The sequence below is a fragment of the Pinus tabuliformis genome, chromosome Q, assembly GCF_031772625.1.
Source record: "Pinus tabuliformis cultivar Carrire ecotype Pingquan chromosome Q, CPIR1, whole genome shotgun sequence".
Taxonomy (NCBI): Eukaryota; Viridiplantae; Streptophyta; class Pinopsida; order Pinales; family Pinaceae; genus Pinus; species Pinus tabuliformis.
The window spans coordinates 1163681952-1163704914 of NC_142296.1; the positions used below are offsets into that span (position 1 = coordinate 1163681952).

Consider the following 22963-nt stretch of genomic DNA (forward strand, 5'->3'; position numbering starts at 1 on the left):
AATATACATATTCATAAATTTTTACCAGGGTGTCAAACACCATTCAATGCACATGGCTATTAGTTCATATTTGCTTTTCAATCTGGATTCTGCACAGTCGTATTTGTGTAGCGCGTTTGTTGCCTAAATCCACGTTCACTTGCAAGTTGCACATTCTATTGTAATGGTCACTAAACAAATTTATTGAAAAGGAAAGGCGTATATGGCAATGGCGTCTTAATGACGCTGAAAAGTGAAGAGCGAGGACATGTTTCCATAAGTAATGATAATTCCCAATCCCTTTTTCACTTGCATCCACATACATATCAATGGTACTCCTTTACTTTTCGAACCACTTGGGCGCTAACCACACAAAACATTCAATCAAATTCATACTGCCAGCCAAAAGCTAGCGATCAGCACCAACCTAGCCACGAGCTATTTCTGACAAATCTTCTGTGTTTTACTTGAACGAGATTTTACCAGTAGACTCCGCCATGTCTGACTTTCGCATTTATGTGGATTTCTCGCCCTCTGTCTTGTTGCAGGTCAAGGATTTGCTATTTTAGGGCTTGTAAAAAGGAAGGGTTTGGGGTTAGTAGTGTTTTGGAGGTTGCAGGGTTTGATGGATGTTTTGGATTCAGTTTTTTCTTGACTAGGAGAATTTTTCTTTATTACAGAAAGGAGACTGATCAAATATGTTATGGGCACCGAAGGTAAGTGGGTGGCTGTATCAGGGTTTCAGTCAATGAAATGGGTATGGATATGGTGCCTGCAATTGTAAACCAGAATCAGTGTTCGTGTAGAAAGATCTGATTTTGATTTTGAGTTGGTGAGGCTCAATGCCCCAATGTATCGTCCTGCTTATTAAGCACGCTGGTTCGCTCACTTGGGATTTTGGGCATAGCATATATTAGAGGATGATGGGGAAGGTGTCCACAAGATTTGAAACTCTGTGTCCTCGCAGTAAGCGCAGCTTCCTTGCCATTCAAACATAGGCAGAGGCTGAGACAGCTGGTGGCATGGGCAAAAGCGGCCTGGATGCCGGTGCGCAATCGGCATCGGCCTCGGCGGGCGAGCAGGAGAATGCTGGAGAAGTAGCCCCGTGCGCTTGTTGCAGCGTCTCTCGTGTTTGCCTGAGATCTACGCTAAAATGGATCATCGCAGTGGTTCTTGGCATGAACCTGTTGTTGTTTGCCATATTTTCTCTTCCTGTCTTTGGCAAGGGCTATCCAGCTGGAAAACAGGGTTCAGAAAGTCCCCAAAGTAAGTCTCATAGATCAGAATATTTCTGTTGTTATTAATTTTCTTTTTAAAATATATATTAAATAGACTATATGCTACAAAGCATTGTGCATGCCATGAGCAATCAGTTAGATCTCCAAACTATCAATACCATCCGGCATTTGATGATCAAAATCCAGGATAATAGAAGGAAAAACTTAGCGACCTGCCACATAGTCCAAAGAAGCATGATAATAGTTTGTCCCCATCAATGGGCATACCATAACTACCAGATCAGTAAAAGCACTAATGAAAGAACTATAACTTCGTATATAGTCTAGCACGTTAGTCGACCCTTCGGGATAGGGAAGGATGATACTTAACGTTTTTGGGCTCAGGTTCCCATCCACCATGGAACAACTCTCCAGTCGGCGCAGTTATGGTCTGGCACATCTCTATTTATGAATGTGGACGTTTATTCGCGATTATAGGCAGGGCAGCTGGGATCTTGTCGTTTTGCGTGGGGAGCACCTGTCATCATGACTCTATCTTTTCCAGCTGTGCCTTTTCCCAGAGAGGTCTTTGTTGCTTGCTTGATTTTTGCATGTTGGGAGAAATCCTGTCATCGCTGGTTGAAATGGTTAGACGATGCCTATGATGGGACCTTTCTTAACGGAGTTGGGAGCATTCTTCTAATGTGCTGGGAATTTTCCAAGGCATCATAGCTATCTTCTCTGTTTGACATTGGCTCTAGTAATGTCAGCTTGACACTACGCCAAGCCAAGGATGGACATCCTGGAAAAAGGGAAAATTTCCAAGGAGGATGGTCATCCTCGAAAAAGGCAAATTTCCAAGAGACCAGAGAAGTTTGAATTGCTTATACGGACACTCTTTTCATTTCTAGGGATCTTATTGCTTATACGGACACTCTTTTCATTTCTAGGGATCTTGGGCTTTTTTCATTACCAACAGATATGCTTAGCTAACTTTGAGGCGTCATAAAAAGCGCTATGGAGGGTGAAAACACCCAAATGACAAACGACATCTTGGGGCCAAATCAACATAAATGAAAGTCCCTGCAAAATAGGCTTTTTGGCTTCTATAGAAGCCTTCCAAATCACTGTAAGTCAGTCTTGGTATGTTGCGAGCTTGGACTTGAGCCTCCAAGTTGATTAAGTCCAAATTCAATTTGTGATGAGGTCTTCAACCATTAATATTAATAGGATTACATCTCTGGAGGTTCTTGGAATGGTTCTACATTCAATCTTTCCCCAATTAAGAATGGGCCTTCTACCAAGTTTTAATGACATAGAGTCAGGGATTAGCTCTAAAATCATATCTGGATAATTATTTATATATTGCTTAGCTTGAATTTGGCTTTGAGTTCATTATAGGGCACCTAATCGCTCTGTTCTTAGGTGTATATGCCCTTCACCATCTAATGTCCCTTTTAAAAAGGTGAGTGTCTGAGAACTAGGGAATATCTATTAAGGTTTTCCAGTTTTTGCAAGAATTGATGGCTACCCAAGGGAGTGATGTTGCAACCAGTGTTCCATGGGGAAACTCCTGGGGAAACGCTTCCTCGCTTCCTCACTCTCCTGGGACCGGGAAACTCCTGGGGAAACTCTTCCCCATGTCCCCTTTTTTTGGGAAACTTGGGGAAACTCTGGGGGGATGTTTTCAACTTTTGTTGGTGACGAAACGTTTTCTCTTATGCGGGGGACGGGGGGATGCACCAATTTTTTTTGCTAATAACAATTAAAACATAAAAAATTAAAAAAATTACAAATTTAAATATAATAAATAAATAAATAAATAAAACGATTTTTGTGTTTCACTGCTTTCTCTGTTCACTTTTAGCCTATAGTATTCTATGGCTATTATAGACTTCAACATAATGTCATTGTCATATGATGAATTTACTTTTCAATGTGCATTGCGTAATTTCAATTGTCAAATGATGAATTTAATTTAGATGTACCTTGCATAATATTAATGCCCATTGCCAAATGATGGATTCAATTTAGTAATTTATTATTAGATTTACATTGATGATTGCATAAATGTGAAATGATAAGTCTGATTCATAATAGTCTAATATGAAATGATGATCATATTTAGATGTACAATCATAATTATTAAGATTTACTATCTACTAATTTAGTTATTGACATATTGTGGGGATTTTATTTTTTATTTTTATATATTAAATATTTAATAATTCAATAATTTTTATGACTCTGACGTCCCCTGTTTCCCTGAAATGTCCTTAAATATTGGGGTTACTTATATATGCCCCCCTTGTGCGTATCCACACTCCAGCATTTTCCCGTCCCGGAAACTCGGTGGAACATTGGTTGCAACTCAAGGGAGTCATGCTTGAAATAGACCCTACTTTCAAGTCATATAAGTGTGGCATTATAGCTTCCCAGGTTTTTAAAATGCTTTTGTATTAGAAAAGAACCTTGAATTTTCTTTGGTGTCAGTCTAATCGTCACGTCCTTAACATTTGTGGCCTCCTTGGTACCTTTTGCCACATGGTGCTCTTGTAAATTGTAATCAGACCTTTCTGTAGAAGTATCATTTGTGCCTCTTTCCTTCTATTGCTTTGATGATCCATTTAGCTCAAAGGGATTGGCCTTGAGTATAGATGTTAGTGATTCCAATCCCTTGTTCATAAGGAAGCAAGAGGTTGTTGAGGAGCAAAACCAAAGGGGGAATTGCTTACCATAGATGGGGTGACTAGAGAAGATGTAGACGGCTGGGCTTGAGATGATTCAGGATCCTTCCATTGGGCCTCTTTCTCCTAATCACCAGACCTTGATTTCCTAGAAATTTGTTCTCTTGATGCCAATGTATTAGAATCAGACAGGAACCGGCTAAACTGACAGGTTGGATTGTTTTTGGGGATTTTTGGGTAGAACTATCCTGTTCGACCAGAAATGATTGGTTTTGCTTTGAACTGGTCCTGAAACACCCAGAACCAGCCAAGTTCAAGCCAAAATCAGTTAGAATTATCTGGGTTGACCGGTTTTATATCGATGCACTTCATTTGCCCAGGAAAACTAAAAAATTGGATGCTTATATAGTTTGATTTGATTGTAGACTATACTGTGTGATTGTTCTTGGACTTTGCAGGTCATTTAGAGCATTAATGTAGTGGTATTTTGGTTTAGATGTGTATTACATTCGATGCCATTTTACTATATTCACCCTTACAATGCTAGATGTACATGATAAAACTTTGCATATTTGTGTCTAATGGTTTCGATGTACTTGGATGTACATGAATTCTTATTATTATCAAAATTTGAATAATTAATGTATTTTTGGTCAACTGATTTTTTGCTTGTTCCAGTCCAATTCTGTTTTTCGGGGTTGACCAGTTCGGTTCTCATAACATTACTTCTTCTCTTCTTCAATATTCCTGGCCCTTTCCTTCGCATCAACGTGAATGGCCTTCCATCTTTTGAATCGGTCATGAAATCCACCTCATAATTTTGGAAAATATTTTCATGATCAGAATGGGGAGAGGGCTTTCTTTTCTTTTTTCAGTTAGTTGATACTTGTCCAATGTCTGCGCCATTGTTCAAATGGCATTTGTTTCCTATGTATGTACTCAAAGCCAAAAGGAATAGTCGGGATTTTCTTTCAACCCTTTCCAAAACACACGATCATGTGGAGGCTTGAATTACCTAGCAAATACCTAGCAAACTTGTCAAGAACTTATTAGTCACAAACAAATGTTGGAACATTGTAGTAGTTGATAGTCAACCGATACATTTCAATCTCAATATTCCAGTTTCGTACAAAGAAACCTGGCTCTCCTATGAAGAATTCCTTAGTATCTATGTTGCACGAAACTTCTAGGAACCTGATGTTTTGGGCCGTACCTGTACTTGAAACTTGGAAACTCGGCCGAAACTCGACCATCATGTAATCATGTATGAGAGATAATATAGACTCGGTTTTCGTTCTAAATTGTCATCTATGGGTCTTATTCCCTTTTCTCTTGCAAGGTAATGTGTTATTCACTTTATATATATATATATATATATATATATATATATATATATATAACGTTTCGGCCGATGTTTCTAATTTTGGGAGGTGACGTTTCTAAACGTACCCGTTTCGGAAACTTCGAAACGTTTCAGCGCTTCGTGCACCTTAGCTTAGTATCCTCGGTGATCCTATTTGGCAACTGACCAGTGATGATCTGTCTGGTGGCAAAGATGAATCTATCTTGGATGTTGCAGAAGCCAAAAAATTTCTTTCTTTTGTCCTTCCTCCACAGTATTGGATGCCAGAATTGAACTGGATTTCCTTCGACCTTCTGGTTGGCCTTCCTTGGATACCTTCATAATTGTTGCAATACACTGCATAAAATAGATGTAAGATGGCACAAAACTGTTGTTATCCCTGTAATTCTGAAACTGATTTGAAATTACTTAAGAAATAAGCTTACCTCAGTGGAATATTGTAGAATTTTTGCCACCTTTTCTGTAATACATATCATATGTCTTGGAAGAACTTCCATAGATTGGTGGCTCATCAATTTTACCATTGTCCAAGCTAACTCTTGGAAAGGATACTTCAGGTGTTTCATTTCACAGCCTTTGGTCAGGAAATGATTACCACCAATTGGGCGCTCACGTCAGGAATTAACCTCACGAGTCACATCAGGAATTAACTATTGCTGTGACTCTGTAGGTATTGATTTAATGGTGGACATCCTTGTTGGTGAAATGATGCCTTGCATGTGGGAGGAAGAACATTCTTTTGAATTAAAGGGGTTCCATATGGATATCTTGCTTCATCCACAGGATTATCTTGGTCCTTGGGTTGCATCTCTTCCAGCGCCAATGCATTGACTTTCTACACTCAATGACATCTGGGACACATACAGCTCGAACTATTCCTGAGTTCAGCAGGCAGTGCCTTGGAGATCCTTTGAGGCATCTACAATACACGATCCATTCGTACACTTGGGTCCAAGGTCTCTTTGGTGTTCTGTCTTTAATGGGTTCCTGGCTCCTTTGGGCCATGATTGCAATCGTAGTCAATGAGAACAGTAGCAATTGTGGCTGCAAACAATAGAGCAGCAACAAAACAATACAAATGCAATGACAATAGCAGGGAATGAACAATTGCGCAGTTTCAGTAGAGAACCCTTATAAACTAATCAAGCCTTTTTTGTTTTGATATTTTTTACAAATGCTTATAGCACCATAAATATTTTGTATTTCAAATTATTTAAGATGGCGCGTGGCATTGATTTTTGTATCAGATTTATTTTTTGAGCTTTGCATGATTCAATTACAATTCAATTTAAGATTGAGTGCCAAATCCTGTGCTAATCTTTTTTTTTTTAAAATTGTCCTCATTGAGATTCTGCCACAAGAATCAGTATGGTTTTCCACCTGTGCTTTTGATCAATGGGGGCTCAAGTGAGCAAAATCTTCACATAGAAAGTATCCTTTGTGTCTGTGGACTGAAATTTTATCATTTTGAATCGAAGTGAACGTCTGTTGTTCAGATAGGATCCCCACACCAAACCTTGCGAGTTCCACTGATCTGTTGATTTGATAATTGTGAGGTTCATAGTGTTGGTGGACTGCTGATGTCCGTAATGGTGATTTTCCCTTCCGTAGAGCTGACAATTTATCAAAAACAACTCATATAAACAACTGTTGTCCCAAGAGGGGGAATTCCATCAACATTTTCAAACCCTTTGTGTATACAAACCTGAAATTGTACCCAATATGGCTTTTGCAGATCTCTGACATCTGAGAAGGAAACCAGCTTGGAAAAGTTCCCATGTCCAAGGATCCGTGAAGCTGAAATTTTTATGAAGCATAGTTGAATTCCCTTTTCGAGTATGACCTCAAACACTAGGAAGTTTTTTGAAAAAAAATTAAGAAACTCACCTTTCCAAACTTAGCCAATTGCCATGTGGCATCATATGGGGTTGCTACTTGTCCTATCCACTTGTACTTGACTTGACAGCACTGCCATGTGGCAGTCCATGATTGGTTTTTACTTTGCCTTACTGTGCATGCTGACGTCATTATGATGACATGGTATGTTCTATGCTCACGATATGTCCCTGAGGTTCTTATTGCTGGGCACCATGGATGTACCTTTTCGCCGGAAAGAATTGATCTTGATTTGCTCAATTTCCTTTCTCATTCCTTTGCTTAATGTTCAATGGATATGATTGGAAGGTTATGTGATGAGAAAGTTGCCAATAAATGAGGAGGATGACATGGAACTCTATATAACATGCTGTACAATCCAAATGCGGGATGCAAAATATGCCCTCCCATAAGTGCATAAGAGCCCTCCTGGATGGTTACGGAATAAATGTTATTACAGAGTGAGAATACAATCTCATTGGAAGGATGGGAAATCATGATCTGGTTGAGTAGGGGGCAGTAAGGAGTTTGAATTTATGATGACATGGTATGTTCTATGCTCACGATATGTCTCTGAGGTTCTTATTACTGGGCACCATGGATGTACCTTTTCACCGGAAAGAATTGATCTTGATTTGCTCAATATCCTTTCTCATTCCTTTGCTTAATGTTCAATGGATATGATTGGAAGGTTATGTGATGAGAAAGTTGCCAATAAATGAGGAGGATGACATGGAACTCTATATAACATGCTGTACAATACAAATGTGGGATGCAAAATATGTCCTCCCATAAGTGCATAAGAGCCCTCCTGGATGGTTATGGAATAAATGTTATTACAGAGTGAGAATACAATCTCATTGGAAGGATGGGAAATCATGACCTGGTTGAGTAGGGGGCAGTAAGGAGTTTGAATTTAGTCTAAACTGAAATGGAGGGGAGAATTCTAGTGAGAGGAAGGAGGCCTACCCTAGGGGTTAACGAACAAACTATAGATTCATTCCATTTATCCTCTTTGATCAAGACATCATTCATTAAGGTCATTAACTGATCACTTTGACTAGAAACTGTTTTCTCGGTGAGGCAATCCATTATCTGGTTGCCTCACCCTTCACATTTTCAAACTTGCACGAGACAAAATTTGATATGGCTTGCACACTCCATGACAATTGGCTAGCAATTTTGTGAGGAAGACTTAATTTTTACCATTTAATTTTTTAAATGATCACTAATGACCTTGGAGTCCCCTTCATAGATGTATCTTGCTTAAGAGAATGCACGTTCCATATTACCAAGGCCAACCTGGTCTGCTTTGTCTCCTAGAAATTTGTACAAGACAACAAAGACTTTCCCTTGGAAGTCCCTAAAGATCCCTCCAGCCGCAGCATGTCTTAGGTTGCCTCGTTAAAATCAAACTTTGTCTCTCCTTGTAGGGAGGGTTTTAAAGAATCCAAACCTGCTTGGAATTGCTTTATATTTCCTAGGTACTAGATTGGCATATGACTTCAACGAGGGCTGAAATATTAATGGAGCATCAACAAAATATACTTGTCCAGTTCTCTTTGGATTGCAATTAATAATAATAGAATGTGTCGATTGGTACATAGTGTAAACTTCATCTAGATTAGGCTTTTCATCAACACTCATAGATATCATCTATATATTATATCCTACAGTCTAGAGTCTAGAGGGAAACATACAAATGAAGTTTTTGTTGCATTCTTTTAGTATTATGTTTGAAGGTATGTTTTAGAATGATGCTCCCTGCCCTCGTAAGGGGCATTAAGGAGTACCCCATGCATCAGGGTACTACTAGATATGCCCCCAGTTCATGGGGATATCATCCCCAAGTATCAGAGATGTCCAGTATCAGCAAGGGACATCATTGTGTATTGAGGATAGTAGGCAATGTCCTTGCTAATGCTCTGATGCCAGGGAAACTAAGGTGATGCATACCCATGGATTCTACTTTTTGGCCGCCAATCATCATCACAAATGCAAGTTAAATCATGTTAGCTTTCTTGTTTTTTTACATCTCATGGATGACTGTTTTCAACAATCTCTGTTTAACCTCTAGGAGAGTTGTCATAAAAACGAAGCTATAATATCTAGTCTCAACCAAGATTGCACAGAGCGGAGGCATTTTTGAGAGTGGGAGTGTCATTTCTAAAAATCCTTGGGAGCAAAGAGTCTTGGGAGCGTCTATTACACACACACATTGCATTTATTTAAAAAAACATCTAGAATGCCAAATTAGTCACAGAATATATGAAAACATGCATATTTGTACATCAGTGAAGATAGAAATGGTATCCATAGTATATTAATGATTAATCATTCGAGCATCAACCTTTTAGAATCTAGATTCTATCAGTTACAAAAAAACATATAAATTTTTAAGCCATATAATAGAAAGTAGACCAATAACTTATGGAATCAAATAGGTTATCTAGCCAACTATTAACAATAACATGATCAGATAGTTCTATTTACAACTGTTCAATGTTAGGCCATCTACACACCGAAATATGAAGGTTGAAAAGTCCAAAACCAATAAACTGAGCTAGTTGCTAAACACCTCTCAAGTCTCTACAGAAGAAGTGTTCACCAATTGTGAAGGCACCCATGTTGGCAAATGTTGTAGTTGTGGTGTGGCACCGCCATGGATGTTCGACCACTCCTTGACAATCAGTGTCCCATCATTGCTTATATTGGGATCCTCATTCTTGATATCATCCTTCATCCTTCTCCTCTTTTCCAGGCTTTGCTTTGACCTCGATCCTCTAGGGATATCAATCGACACCACCCAATTTTGATGAAACTTCCAAATAAGCCTTAAAATATGGTAGAAAAATCTTAACATATCTGATCAACAATTTTGGTTTGAGTGAAGGGTACTTTTTTTGCTAAGGCCATGATAAAGGAGTTCAACAATCACCACCACCAGTGCTGAGGTACATATAGGGTTTGGTGCCCTTGATTAAATGCCAATCACATACCCTCATACATGATAAAATCCAATGAAATTCCGCAATCCCATTGATCTTGAAAATCTTAAAACTGTTAAGTCTTCTAAATTTTGATGGGATATGAAATTCTATTTTCTCCATATGAAGTCTGATATGGTTGGAGCCACTCTCAAACATCTTGAAACAATTAATGGTAATATTAAAAATTTAAGTAACTTTTACTTTAAGAATTTAACATTATCATTAAGGAGTGTCTAGGGAGGGTCCAAGAAGTGTGCTCCTTGGCTATAGGAGTGTCCTTGGGAGTGCCATGCTTCCAAAGTGGCAGGTAGCATGCCCAAAAGGTCTAGAGCACACTCCGGGATTTTGGGAGTGTGGGTCCAGGGCTGAGAGCATTTTTTTTTGGGGGTGGGGACATGGTTCCTGCAACATTGGTCTCAACTACTTCAATAATTCCTAAATTAGAGATTTTCCTGAAATTAGTTTGAGACATGTGGCTGTTTGTGATGAAATTAACCATCATCCTGCATTCACAAGTTGCACAATCCAAATCATGTTTGAGTAGAAATTTGTTGGAGAGTGAGGAACCAGGTTTAAGCTATGTGCTGTGCATGAAGGCCAAAAGACATAAGGATACTTGCTCTCCACCCATCATGCCTGCAGCTTTACAAATAGGCACATTATTTATGACAACTTGCATGACTAATGGGGTTCAATTTTCTCAATTGTCTCCATTATAACTTTTGCAATAAATTCTGCAATTTTTTTTGAGCAGTCTGTGGCAGGAATGAACATAGAAGTTGGAACCTTTTAGGAAAGAATCAATGATATTGATGAAGGGCTTAGGAGCAGTGCTTTTCTGACCATCAGAAATAATGGAAGCCATAAATACATTCCAACTGGATTTTATATTCCCTCTACTATCTTTTCCTAAATAGCCCCCCTGTATTCCCTCACTTTTTTATTGACAGACAAAATATGTTCCAATACGATGAGCAAATGGCATCAAATGGCATCAGGATGCAAACATGCACCTTACATCCTTGCTATCAACTTATTCTATCTTCCAATATTTCCCATGGCATCTGTTGTATGACTCCTGTGTCTCACTTCTTGGATAATCAAAGGTACAAGTTGAGTGATTGTTTCTCCTTATGGAGGAGCATTCCCCTTGACACACTCTTATTTAGTTTGCCTATCCATGCCTATAGAAGGCATTCGGTCCTGCATGCTGAGTGTATAGTGGCAGAGTTCAGCCTCTCAACTACTCAGGCAAAAAATGGGCCCTTACATCAGCGTAAGACCCTTGGCATGGCAGCCAATTTGGTGGCACTTCCATTCACGTGTTCCTCCCCTTGGCATGGTAGCCAATTTTGTGACATGCAAATAGGATAATCACTTTGAAAAGTAGCCCAGCCAAGGGTTTTAGCTCCTTGGTCTGCACTTTAATGTGAAGTGAGCTATTTTAAGTTTTAATGCTAAAGTCACAGGAAAATAGTTGTTGATTGCTGTTAAACTCACAAGCTTGCTGGATGCACTCATAAGCTCCCCAAAATGGCTAATGAACTCCCAAATGCACTTTCAAACTAGCTAAGAAAAAAAAATGAGCGTGTAATGGCTTTATAAAAAAAATTCTTTCAAAGCCCTGGCTTTAAAAAAATGTTTCTAAAAATTTTCATGTCCATAATTGTGTTTCTAGGGCTTACTGGCCTTTTTTAAAATTCAAAATTGCTGGCATGGGTCTAATTCCTGCTACGTCATTAAAATGGTATTTCTGGCCATATTCAGGCTACAAAAATGCCATCCCTGTTTGGGAAATGGCAGAGAAATGTTTCCTGGCCATTTCCTGACTTTCGGCGGAAGGTTGGCACAGCAGCATTAGCTACTTTTGAGACGTTTCTGGTTGTGGTATCTTAATTTTTCCGATATTTGCTGTTTTTACCGATATTTTCTCGATTTTTGTGAATTTTTGGTCCCTTGTCAATTTTATCCCAATGCCAATGTTTGCAACATTCATAGGAATAGCCTTTGATGGGCCTGTGCCTTGGGCCCTTAATAACTAGGGCCAACTTACTTACATTTTAATAGTCTTCATTGGAAAACGAGCTTTGCTTCTTTCTGCAGTTTTACTCCCTTGACTGTGGTGGTACTTAGTTTTCTGCCTTTGGGTCTGTGCATGCTTTAGCCTATGGTTGTCTCTTGACAATTGACGTCCAGTCTGTATTCTCCAATCCAGGAGCTTAAGGAACTTGGGGAGTGGGGATGGAACCTTGGTGTTTCTTGCAAACAACTGGCAGTCTTTAATCTTGTGGTTCATACTTTGACAAGGAAACAAGTACTGGGAGATTGATATACCAAACACAGATTGGAGGAATTTATTGGTCCCTGCTTGTATTCTGATAAATGCCATGGGTTCCTGGGAAAGATCGACCTGAACAAAACATATGGCTATTTGGCCTGGGGTTAAACATGCATCATGTCTCATGGCAAACAATCTTGGGAATGTTGTTGGATGAGTAGTTCCGAACTTCCAAAAACAGCCAGGATTATATTGGGAGACCCAGAAATTCAATTCAAACAGGACAATGCAGCTCTGCTACTTTATCAGCAGAGTCCTCATCCCACTGGGGAAAAAGTAAAACATTAAGGCTGTTACTGCAACCTCATGACCCAAAGCTAATCACTTGATTGTGTGAGTTTGGTCTTCAAATTGGAATAGGAACTTCTATCCAGATTTCAGATGTCATTCACACACCATGGGGTTTCAAATCCTTACTCACCCAGTCTCTGATCATATTCTTGGAGGACATGTAAGCAACAAAATAGGTCAACAAGTCAGACTTTCACAGAGCGATCAAGGTCAATGAAAATTGGGTTGGGTTCTTTTTTTTCCCTGGAAAAAAAACCGTATTTTCATTCATATTACTGTGAAAAAAAACATTTTGCATATACACCTGTAGTGCATTCAGTAGGATCTGCTCAGATCCTACATGTGGTGTAAGTGTCTAAAAACAAAAACAATAAATGTTTTACAATCCTGTCCGCAAAAACATGGTGAAGTATGCTGTCTAAACGGCCCATCAAAATGATACTGTCATTTTGCATTTAAGCACCACTCATTAAAAATAGCAAAAATAAATATCTAATCTAATATATGCTATGTTAATATAGTATGTAGCATAGTCCAAAAACAGAAAGTATATATACAATAAATAAGGACTCAGATCCAGAGATCAGTCCTGTGCAGTAGCATGAATTTCGTCCATGAAGGGATGATGGAAAAACTGATAGTGATCTGCCCTTGCCACTTTGGTCATCTGCCAAAGTCCCCGATCCATGTACAAGCCTTCTTTAGAAAGCCTGTCAGCAACCCTGTTCCATTCCCCGAAGATGGAGTGTGAGCCGCCAACATATATTCAGTAGACATAGGTGCCGCAGCAGATTCAACTGAACAAGAGACCATCGAGGCAGTGAACATTGAACTAGGGACCGCAGAGCCTAATGATGCTGGAAAATCCTCAGCCACCCCTCATCAGAAAGCAACCCCCCTATGACATCCACCACCACTGCCTCAGTCTTTTGTTTTTTCGAGGCCTGTTCTGAGCCAGACTGGTTTTTGAAAGGAAGTCTGCAACTTTGGACCAAATAACCATATTTGTGACAGCTCTGGCACCGGAAAGGGAGCCCTTCATAGTTGAGAATTTGAAGCTGAACCCCGCTCTTACCAATATTCATCGTATCATGTAGCTTCTTCCTAAGATCCAGGCTGACTAAAATCCTGGCCACAGACAGATCCTTCGACTCCTGAAATGAGTAATCAGCCTCCAGGAAGCATCCCAGGCTATTCCCCAAATTTTCAAAGCTTTGGGGATTCCACATATGGGTTGGCAACCTTGGAAACCGCACCCATACAGGGACAACATCAAGTCTCTCCCTGCTAGCATCAAATGAAGGCATTCAGAATTTGAATATGATGGGAGTGGAATCAATAGACCAAACATCTTTAACTACAACTGCTGCAGCCTCATGAGAATTGAAAATGAGCTGAATCCAACCCTTTGCGAACATGAGAATTTTGAGAACCTCTGAAACCCTTGAACAAACCAACTGATCCTGCCATTCGATAAGGGTCTCCTTGCAAAACTTTTGACTGCTCATATGACCGACCAGTGATTTCTTTGGAAGGTCCACCGCCTGGGACATCTCCACATTGTCCCCAAGGCATAATTTGTATGGGGCCGGAAATGCGTTCCGCTTTAAAACCTGAAGCTTCTTTTTCTTGTCGATAGGGTTTCCTTTTTTGCCAGAATCCAAAGGACTAGGGATTTCTAAAACTTCCTCTGGAGCCGCCGGGCACGAGCCATCCTCAGCAAGAACAGGACCCTCCTGGATCTCAGGGAACTGAGGTAAATTGACCCCCACCAGAGGAAGAGGTACAATATTAATAGGGGCGATAGAAAGAGCCTCCGGCACCACTGGGAAACCATCCCCGGAAGAAGATACCAAAAAAAGATGATACCCCACTGCTTACTGCAGGAAAAGGCAGACTCAAATCCAAAAAGCTGGTAGAAAACGACCAGGAAAACCCCAGCAGACCAGAACCAAGAGGGGGTGGGACCATTGGAGGAAAACCCCTCTCAAAACCAACTTGTGAAAAATATTTGGGAGCGGAAAAATGATTTACTTGGGTGACCATCGGCGCAGAAGCCAGAAAACTGACAGACGAAGGTTGTGAGACCCTGACAGGTAAACAATGCTTTGGTTACGCAAAACTTCTAGAGACCAAATTGGGTTGGGTTTTGGCTTATCACATCATGTATTTTTGGGACAAATGGAATAGATGAACTCAACTATTTAGCAAAAGCATATTTTATTATTATTAAATAGATAGATGATGATATAATTTGTGGGAGGCCCCTGGCTTTATGCTGCCTTGGGTGCCTCTTGGTGAATGGGCATGATCTTTGATCATGGCCTTTCCGTAATAAACTATTAATTACAATTAACTAATTTTTATATAACATTGCTTTCCTCTCAAAAAATGTTTTGTCCTCAAAGCATACGTAATGACGGATGTTGTTGTCGAAATGCTTCAGTCTCCCAAGAAGCTTCTTCTTCTGTTAAGTCCTTCCACTTGATCAAGTATTCCTTGATTACACGAGATCGGAGCTTCTTTTCCTTGGTGGATATGACACCTTCTGGTTCTAAAATGACCCTTCCTTCATCATCTAAGGATGGAAGCATTGTTTGTGCTAATTGATGGTCGCCCAGTGCCCTTTTAAGGCAGGAGACATGGAAGACGTTGTGAACACGACTTTTATCCGGAAGGCTTAAACTATATGCAACTTGGATGATCTTTTTGTTGATCTGGTATGGTCCATTTATTTTTTCCTTTTTGTTTCAAGGACAACTGTTTGTATGGCTAGAGCTTGACAAATACCCATTTTCCAACTTCAAATTCTCTCTCGGTTTGTTTCGGCCATTTTGTTGCTTCATATGGTTTCTTGCATTATTTAAATTTTCTTTTAGGGTTTGGACGATTTTTTGGGTTTCTTTTAGTTGGTTTTTAACAGTTGTAGATTTGTCTGGACTGTAGCTAGATCCTTCCATTTCGGAGGTTCGTACCCATACAAAGCTTGGAATGGAGTCATTTTTTTTTACGTATGATAAGTAAAATTATACCATCATTCAGCGAGATGAAACCACTAAACCCACTTATTTTGTTTTTTTGTAGTGTAACAACGTAGGTAGGCTTCCAAACATTTATTGACAACCTACGTTTGTCCATCTTCCAAACATTTATTGACAACCTACGTTTGTCCATCTGTTTGAGGGTGGTAAGCGGAACTCATATTTAGGTAGGTTCCTATATTGTTGAACAATTCCTTCCAGAAATTACCCTTAAATTTGTCATCTCTATCACTCACAATGGCTTTCGAAAAACCGTGTAATTTATAAATATTTTTGCGAAATATCTCAGCGATTTGTTTAGCTGAGTTTGATTTCTTCATTGCAATAAAGTGAACATATTTGGTGAGTTTGTCGACTACTACGAAAATCTTATCCTTGCCATCGGATACAGTTAGCCCCTCAATAAAGTCCATTGATATTTCTTCCCATTTATGATTCAGAATGTTTAAGGGGTGAAGTAATCGAGGTGTCATAATATTTTCACTTTTATTTCTTTGACATTTGTCACATTTTGCTACATATTTCTGAATATCGCGACTCATCCCCTTCCAAAAGAATGATTGATGTGCATTGTAGTAAGTTTTAAAGAATCCTACATGTCTGGCTGACAGTGAATCATGTGACTCCTTGAGTATCTTGGATTTAAACTTGGAGTTTGAATTCAAATAGATTCTTCCTTTGTACCATAGAATATCGTTCTTCCATTCAAATTTTGAGTTGTTTGGAAGGTTATTGATTATCGCAGTTATCTCTAGATCCTTGGCATACTCACTTTGAATCTCATTAAGCCAAGGAAAAACAACTGAGACTGCAAGTAATATTGGTTCTTCGTCCTTCCTAGACAGGGCATCTGCTACTACATTGTCTTTTCCCTTTTTATGTAATATCTCCATGTCAAAGGCGACAATTTTTTCAATCCATTTTTGTTGTTCTTCGTAAAGTGTTTTTTGTTGGAGGAGTTGCTGGAGACTGTTATGGTTTGTTTGAATGGAGAACTTACTTCCCAAAAGATATTGTCTCCACTTAGCCAATGCATGCATAATAGTGAGCATTTCCTTTTTGTATGTGGATTTAAGACGTTCTCGTTTATTGAGCTTCCTACTTTCAAAAGCTATTGGATGCCCCTCTTGCATTAACACTGCACCTATACCGAACTCGGAAGCATCACACTCAATGATAAATGGTTTAGAGAAATTTGGAGTTGCCAATACCAAGTCATTAGACATAACTTCCTTCAATTCTTCAAAGCACCTTCTTGCTTCCTCATTCCATTGAAATGAATTCTTCTTTAAAAGGTTTGTTAGAGGTGCAGTTATATGTGCATAGTTTTTAATAAATCTTCGGTAATATCCAGTCAATCCTAAGAACCCTCTTAGCTTGGATATAGTAACTGGTTTGGTCCATTCCTTTATAGCCTTGATTTTATTAGGGTCCACTTTTACTCCTTCATGGGATATTATGTGTCCGAGATATTCTACTTCTTCCTTCCCAAAGGTGCATTTGGATTTCTTGGCGTAGAACTGATGCTCTTCCAGTAGTGTAAGAACTTTATCCAGATGTTGTAGGTGCTCCTTCCAAGTTTTACTGTAAATTAAAATATCATCAAAGAATACTAATACAAACTTGCTAAGATATGGACAGAATAACTCGTTCATAACTTCATAGTTGCTTGGAATGTCGCTGGTGCATTGGGTAACCCAAAGGGCATTACTTTAAATTCGTAGTGACCTTCGTCTGTTCGGAACGCAGTTTTTGGTATGTCTTCCAACATGATTCTGATTTGGTAATAGCCTGATCTTAAGTCCAATTTTGAGAAGTATTTTGTGCCATGTAGTTCATCCAACATTTCATTGATAAAGGGAATTGGAAATTTGTTTTTAATCGTTATTTTGTTTAATCCTCTATAATCAATGCATAGCCTGAACGATCCATCCATCTTCCTTACCAATACCACTGGAGCAGCATACAGACTTGTACTTTTTGAGATGATCCCACATTTTAAAAGGTCTTGGGTTAATCTCTCAATTTCAGTCTTTTGGTGATGTGGATATCGATATGATTTGATGTTGACGGGGTCTGATCCTGCTTTGAATTCTCTTGTATGCTCGATTTCCTTGTTAGGTGACATTTTCATGGGTAGGTCATGGAATACTTTTCCGTGCTTCTGAATTAGCTCTTCTACTTTTGGTGACTCTTTGCTGATCACTTTTGCAGATAACATTTCTAACTAGTGACATTGTACTACATATGCTGGTGCTCCTTTTCAAATCATTTTCATCATCTGGGATGACGACACGATTTGATTTTATGGTGCTTGGAATCCATATAACTTGTACCTCTGCCCTTCCCATTTAAAGCTTCTAAACCGCTTTTGATGGTTGGCAGAGTAAGTGCTTAGGGTTTGTAGCCATTGGATACCTAAGACCACATCTACTCCTCCTAATGGTACAATGTAGAACGGAGATTCTAAATTAAAGTCTTGAATCTGCAATTTGACCTTATGGCATTTCCATACCTTTTCAATCTTCTTACTGTCGGCTACCATCACCTTCATGTTGGGCATGGGAAATGTGAAAATGTTGAGTCTCTTTGCCATGGTTGAGTCTAAAAAATTGTGGGTGCTACAGTGTTGATGAGAACCATTACGTTGTTCTTCTTGATATGTCCTTTTAATTTTAAAGTCTAGGGTTGTGATATACCAGATGGAATAGATGAACTCAGCTATTCAGCAAAAAACATATTTTATTATTACTAAATAGATAGATGATGGTAAAATTTGTGGGAGGCCCTGGCTTTATACTGCCTTGGGTGCCTCTTGGTGAATGGGCATGATCTCTTTGATCATGCCCTTTGCCTAATAAACTATTAATTACAATTTACTAATTTTTTATATAACAACAAACTTGTAGTTTGTGTTGCCACCATAATCCTCCTTTTTATTTGCAGCATTCATTTCCATAGCAGATGGAGTGAGGGCCATAAAAGACTCTTCAACCAATTGGTGGGAAGCTGGCTCCTTAGGGTACATGGGGAGTACATTCCTCACGGATAAAGATCAAATTGGGAATCAATGCAAATCATGTGCAGACTTTCCTCAACCTAGTTGTTGTTAAAAATATGTGCTTTGGAGTTTATTCCATACATTTCAGCATAATATTGTTTTTCACTGTAAGAAAACAACTGAATCAAATTTCTTTATATGAGCTGAGGTAGGTTCCCATCTTTAGTCAAAGAGATGTATGCTTCTTAGTTTTTTCTCTGATAGTACTTTTCTGTTTGCCTGTAAGGAGTGCTGTATTTCTTGGATGCTGCCCAAAGGGCAGGTTTTCATTTTATTAAAGCAGTATAATACAGTGTATATATGAAAGATCAAGACACAGTTTATTGAATATTTTTAGAGATTCTGATTGCAGTCCCTAACCTATTTCTTCATTCTTACTTTTCTGAGAAGTTGGGAATTTTTCTTTAGGCAGGGAATCAGTTTTATTAGCCTCACATTGGCATTTTGGTTTTATGTAATTTAAAATGCCCAAAGAAACATATTTCTTTCTTCAGGGCATTGACATGTTTATTTTTAATCTAAAAAGCCCCCAAAAATACAATTCTTTCTTCAGGACTTTTCCTGGACAGACCAAAATCATATTGTTGACTTTTCCACTGCAATTTAACATGCATTTTGACTGGTGCTAGTTCATCATTAAAATACATTAATCTGTTTGGGTAATCCAATTTTTGATTTCATAAATCACACAAGGTGATTCTACATACTCTCTGCTAACTTTGGATTATATTTCTCAGTTCAAATTGAAGCAAGCTTTAGTCTGGGGAAACCAGTTTCAGATGTCAAAGCCAATGCTTTTAAATTGGAGTCCGACATATGGGCAGAGATAGGAGTACAAAATGCAAAGGTAGTCCTGGCAACAATTTTTACCAAGTTTTGGAAGTATCTTCTATGAAGTATTATTTTTATTGGCCAACCATCTGGTTTCAATCCTTCCAAAATTTAATAGGTTGAATAATCTCAGGTGACAATCATATCATTAGAGCCGTTGGCTCCAAACTGGACAAAGGTGGTGATTGGTGTTTCTCCAAATCCAAAGAATTCGTCTATGTCTTTAGCTGATCTAAGTGTGCTAAGGTCAAACTTGAAGACCTTAGTTCTGCAGGACTCTGAGCTGAATTTAACCCCAGACCTTTTTGGGAAAGTATACCAGTTCCAGTTGTTGAAGTTCCCAGGAGGAATTACAGTTGCACCAGAACAGAGTGGTTTTCCTCTACAACAGGTGGTGCTTTTCAACTTTACATTAAACTGCTCTATTTTTCAAGTTGATCAAAATCTGGATGAACTGAAGGACCAATTGAAGCTTGGTTTACATGTCAGATCCTGGTGCTTTTCAACTTTACATTAAACTACTCTATTTTTCGAGTTGATAAAAATCTGGACGAATTGAAGCACCAATTGAAGCTTTTTTTAAATGTCAGATCTTCTGAGGTTTGCTATCAACCTTTGCCATACATAGTAAATTTTTCCTGGACTGTCTTCTTTGTGTGCCAGAATTTTGAATTCAATCTTTTAATTTTATAGAATGACAGGTATATGATAACAATTGTAATGTATAATTGTGCCTGTGATTTGCAGAATCTGTTTGTTCAGTTGACAAATTCGAATGGGTCAACTGTGGATCCTCCCATTATTGTTCAAACAACTGTTATGTCAGTTGTAGGGACTGGTCTCCCTAGTCCAAGGTTAAAGCAATTGGCTCAAGATATCACTGGATCCCCTGCAAAAAATCTTGGGCTTAATCACACTACTTTTGGTAATGTAAAGCAAATTCAGCTGTCATCATATTTACAGTACTCATTAACTCCACCACCTTATGGAGCACCAAGTCCAGCACCATCAGTGCCATCACCATTTGCAGCACCACCTTCATATTACCCACCCCCACATTCCCACCACCACCACCACCACCATCACCATCACCATCACCATCACCATCACCATCATCATCACAGCCACCACTGCCATCATCACCATCATCATTGTGACCGTGACATTTCTCCCTCATCCCAACCCTATAACTTGGCTCCTTCTTATAGACTTGTATCACCTGTTCCCTTGCACAATCATCATCATTTCAGACATGCTCCAGAGTCTAGATTGGGTGGATCTCCTTCCCCTTCTTATTCCAAGTCTCCTCATGGCACTCTTGGCATTCATCATCACAATGTTGTTTCTGCACCTCTTGCTGAGTCTCCTCTTCATGCCCATTCTCCACAGAGTGGTCCATGTTCTAAAGCACAGTCTGGCCATTGTCACCTACCCCGTTTACTTCTTATGTTTGCCCCTTCATCATTAGGTGGTCAACTCACTTCTTTGCCAGCATTTCCAGCAGACACTCCTTCGACTCCATCTGCCTCAGGTGCCTCATTTTCCCTTCCAAATTCTGTGCTTATTTCACAAATTAATATTCCTTCTCCAGAAAAATCTAGGCATTTTGATGCAGAGCCTCCCAACAAGAAATCACCAGTTCCAGCGTTTTCACCTATTTCAGCTTCACGTGAGTTTCATTTCATTTTTCATGAAATATATATATATTTTTAAACACAACATTACTTGATTCCTTTAAGTTTTAATCAATGTATGATCTTAAATGGGTTCTCTTAGCCTTGTTTCTCTGCTTTTTGCAGCTTTTGGTGTCAAACCTTCTACTCAAATTGTGTTTACATTACTACATTCAGTGGGGATGTTTCTGATTTTCTTGTACCCTTAAGGCAGCTGAAGGTCACAGAAGTTGGTGTCGTCGCAATTTCCTGCGTTTGTCTGGAATTTTTATAGTATGTGACCAGCTCCAGAAGTTAAGTGTACACACATTGTAAAGACACTTTTCACCTTGGTTCTTTCCGCTATAGAGAAGCTCCTTAATATTGCATCAGCATAATGGAAATGTTGATGCAGACTCAGTTTTGGATTGCTATCCCAGCAATTGCTTTGCTGGCCAAATTGATATTGCTGCAACCTGCTTATTTGCTTGTCCTGCAATATGGCCGTCAGAAGTTATGCAGCTCGCAAACAGGAATGCTTAATCTTAGGTAATAGGACAGGTTCTTGGTTTGTCTAAGCTGAATGCACATCAATTTGTATATATAGCACTGGTCCACGACAAAGCTTTCCTGTCTATGTTAAAAGCACCATGAAAGATGTATTTCCTGGTCAAAGCCACAAAGGTGGCAGGCCAACTATTACACATATTAGTAGTCATTAATGTAGAACGAGGTCCTCAAGAAGGGATATTGTCAATAATATGGCATTTTTCATTGAGCAATGTAATCCAACTAGTGCATTATTTCACCGATAAGATTCCTTGGCTTTCAACTTAAGCAGAGGCAATTTGTACAATAAAGTTCTTAACAATGCTTCTAGTTTTCTTCAAAAGTGTCTCATGAGAATTGATCGTGAGGTGGAATCTTTTAGAAGACGAATGCCAAATCAGATCAAGTTCACTCTCTACTGCAGTGCTGCAAAAATTACTGATTTATCAGCAACATCATGATCTTTTCGCTTTTTTTGCTCCAAAACGAAAAAAAACACCCATAAAAATTGCCAAATTTTTGTTGTTCGGTTTTTCTCTTTTTGGTAATTTAAAAAATTATGTATTTTGTATTTGTCAAGTTTGCAAAATTTTCTGAATTTGCTGATGATGATGTTTGCAACAATTCTGTACCATACTTGAAAGTTATTTGACACTTTCTTATTGATAGGTCCTCTAGTAGATCTAAGCTGCTAGTGCCTGTGCTTTTTCTGTTCAGAAGCTTTGTGTTTCATAACCAATATTAGAGCCTGATTTCGTTGGGTTTTATTATAAAATTTATCATTGTTAAAGACTATTTAAGGTGAGAACCTTTGAAATAGGTAAGTAGAGAGATCATTTTATTCATAAATGTGGTCTGTTGTATGGCACAGGGTTTGAATCTGCTAAAAAAATAGGGTAAATATGGTAGCTAGAACAGTTATTTGTAAGGCATTAAATTACTGTCTGTAAATTAAAATTATTTGAGGTGTATTCTTTTTTGTGTTACTGAATTGGCTGATTCACCGTGATCAAATGTGGGATATCTATGTATTCCGGATCACGTGTGGCAATTATTATTGTCATTATATATCCTGGGATGAAATAAAAA

At 38.8% G+C, this 22963-nt stretch overlaps 1 protein-coding gene across 1 annotated transcript; it reads left to right on the forward strand.

Annotated features, from left to right (window-relative positions):
- Positions 1-274: 274 nt before the first annotated feature.
- On the forward strand, positions 275-22217 carry LOC149223791 (zinc finger (C3HC4-type RING finger) family protein). The gene is made up of 6 exons (XM_089385925.1): positions 275-1245; positions 19580-19689; positions 19807-20064; positions 20163-20273; positions 20421-21342; positions 21473-22217. The coding sequence occupies exons 1-6, from the start codon at positions 1002-1004 to the stop codon at positions 21553-21555; spliced, it is 1728 nt and encodes a 575-aa protein (XP_089242051.1). The 5' UTR covers positions 275-1001; the 3' UTR covers positions 21556-22217.
- The last annotated feature ends 746 nt before the right edge of the window (positions 22218-22963 follow it).